At 62.9% G+C, this 2,680-nt stretch overlaps 1 protein-coding gene across 1 annotated transcript in view; it reads left to right on the forward strand.

Moving 5' to 3' along the window:
* Nucleotides 1-2,680, forward strand: part of LOC118453023 (low-density lipoprotein receptor-related protein 1-like) — a gene marked incomplete at its 5' end in the record, with an annotated part of 33,739 nt that overhangs the window by 12,353 nt on the left and 18,706 nt on the right. Inside the window, 2 exons of the mRNA XM_035901376.1 lie at nucleotides 787-915; nucleotides 1,179-1,442. Of these exons, the coding sequence (XP_035757269.1) occupies nucleotides 787-915; nucleotides 1,179-1,442 (393 nt within the window). The remainder of the gene's footprint in view (nucleotides 1-786; nucleotides 916-1,178; nucleotides 1,443-2,680) is intronic.

Genomic DNA, 2,680 nt, shown 5'->3' on the forward strand with positions numbered 1-2,680 from the left:
TCCCTGATCTCGATCCCTGATCCGCATCCCTGAGCACAGGGGGGCTGATGGGCTGGGACAGGGCTCCGCACCCCTGCTGCCGTGGGGCTGTTACGTGGATGCAGCTCCCGAAAGCCCGAGTGAGGAATATCGGGAGGGAATGAGGGAAAGGCTTTGCCTTTGCCTGCGGAGTCAGGAGCCGTCGCTGGGCTTGTGCGTGCTCCTGGTGTCCGTGCCTCGGAGGATGCTGGAAAACAGGAGAGGGTCAGCAGGAGCGATCAGATCAATGCCATGCCTGGAGACAAGTCTGGAAGCGAGAGATTGCGACGGCTCCGTCCCTCTCGTTTATCTGGGCGGGGGGGAAGGGGGCTTTATCAGCTCCCGCACGCACCTCTGGGGGCGAGGGCTCCGGCGGAGGCGGCTCTTTCATCTAGCGGAAGAAAGAGCAGCGGGCGAGCTGGGGGTTTGGAAGCTGGAGATGAGAAAAATCCAGGCTGGAAATGGAGGTGCCGGTTCTGCGGAGCAGGGGGGGCGGGGGGCAGAGGGTAATTAGGCCTTGATAAGGTTGTCCTGCTGCTGCCTGGCTGCTGATGCTGGAGGAGAAGGCTGGGGGCTGCCCGCCGGCGAGGTGACGGTGGTCCGGTGTTCCGCTGTGGGCTGTTGTGATTGCCCCTGTGGCTGGGGGGGACACACCCCCCCCCCTTGCAGCTCTGCTTTGGGGGAAAGGGGGAGCCCTCCCTCCCCTTCAGGCAGCTACGGAGCGCTGCTCGCTAGCCTAAACCTTGGGGGTTTTGCCTTCTCTCCCAGACTTCGACGAATGCACCATCTACGGGACCTGCAGCCAGACCTGCACCAACACGGAGGGCTCCTACACCTGCAGCTGCGTGGAAGGATACCTCCTGCAGCCCGATAACAGATCTTGCAAAGCCAAAAATGGTGAGGTCCCTGACAGGAGGAGCGTCCTGCTTCTGGGCAGTTCCGCCAACCCTGGCCTCCTGCCGCCTGTGCGCCCCGGCCCCCGGTTCTGCGCTTTCGGGGTGCTCATCCCTGGGGAACCCCCTGTGCTCCCACCTTCCCGCGTGCCGCACGTCACGGTCTCGTCCTCGCTGGAGCAGAAGGGCCGGGCTGGTACGGCGTTGCAGCCCCGAGCTTTGGGGCGCTCTGCCGTGACCACCCTTCTCCCCTCCTTTCCCTGGCAGAGCCCGTGGACCGTCCTCCCGTGCTGCTCATTGCCAACTCCCAGAACATCCTGGCCACCTACCTGAGCGGAGCCCCTGTGCCCAACATCACCCCCACCAGCGCCAAGCAGACCACAGCCATGGACTTCAACTACATTGAAGACACGGTCTGCTGGGTCCACGTGGGCGACAGCGCCTCCCAGACCATCCTCAAGTGCGCCAAGATCCCCAACCTGAAGGGCTTCGTGGAAGAGCGCTCCATCAACATCTCCCTCAGCCTGCACCGTGAGTGCCCGCGCCCCTCGGGCCCCGTCTCCCTTCGGCCACCCGAGCGTCCCCAGCCAGTGGTGGGTGAGGCAGGGCTGTATTTTGGGAGGAGGCAGCTTTCCATGGGGCCAGGCACTGATGCTTCAGCCCAGCCGTGGCTTTTGGCTTTCCTTTTCCTTCACTCTTACTATTTCTAGCAAGTTTTGTGGTTTCTTTGTGTGAGTACATGAGGAAAAGTGATGCAGCGAGGAGCGGAGATGGTGCCTAGCGGGTTCAGGGGTGGTGGTTCTCCTTGCTTCCTCTTTCGGTTTTTGCCCCGTGTTCTGGTCCCCACCCCAGGCAGTGACTGAGAACAAAATCCCGGCCAAAAAGTTCCTCCCATCGGGCAGCCACGTGAGTCACCGGCGCGAGTGGCAGCTCGTGGTTTCGCTCTGCTTGTGTCTCTCCCTAGCCGTAACGAGTGTGGTTACAGCTCCGTCTCCAGTTGGGGCTTGCTGGTCCCAGTTCAGCAGTCCAAAGGGGAAGGAGATGCCTGCTGGGATTTGGGTGCGCCTTGACTCAGGCCCCTGCCCGCTCTCCCAGGAGCCGCTGCCCGGCGAGGGGTCCCCCGAGGAGCCTTTTGGGCACGCGTGTGCAGGGGCAGAGCAGTGGGGTTGCTGGGGTCCCCCCGGGAGGGGAGAACCAGAGAATCATGGAATGGTTTGGGTTGGAGAAGCCCTTTAAGGTCACCAAGCCCAACCGTTAACCCAACCCTGCCATCCCACCCCCAAACCCTGGCCCTAAAGGAGGTGGGTGGTGGCGCAGCCGGGATGTGGGAAACTGCTCCCAGGGTTGTACTGCGGCTGATTTTATCCTATGAAACGGCAGAGCGAGGCGGTCCGGGTGGGATTTGGGGTATTTGGGGTTCGCAGTGCATCGCCATCGGGTGTTGCAGCCTTCGGCTTCCCTGGTGTCGTCCTCCCCCCGGCTTTTGCCTCCAGGGTGCTCCCGGGGGGGCTCCGTGCGGCGTCCGACACACGAGGGATGCAGGTGCTGTTACGCGATGAGCAACGGCGCAAGAGGCATCCCCTTCTTCCGCTGAGACCTGGCTGGCGTCACGCGACGAGCAAAGCTAACCGAGCAGATCAGACCAACGTGGGTGAACTGGTGCTTGCAAGCCAGTAAAGGTCTCGGGTGGGTCTCAGAGCTGAGGGCAACGTTGTGGTGCCCGGCTGCCGAGGGGGAACCGGCCGAAGCCCTGGCTGAAGCGTGGGGCG

Source organism: Egretta garzetta, unplaced genomic scaffold (assembly GCF_000687185.1).
Source record: "Egretta garzetta isolate BGI_Z169 unplaced genomic scaffold, ASM68718v1 scaffold1479, whole genome shotgun sequence".
In the NCBI taxonomy this organism is placed as follows: Eukaryota; Metazoa; Chordata; class Aves; order Pelecaniformes; family Ardeidae; genus Egretta; species Egretta garzetta.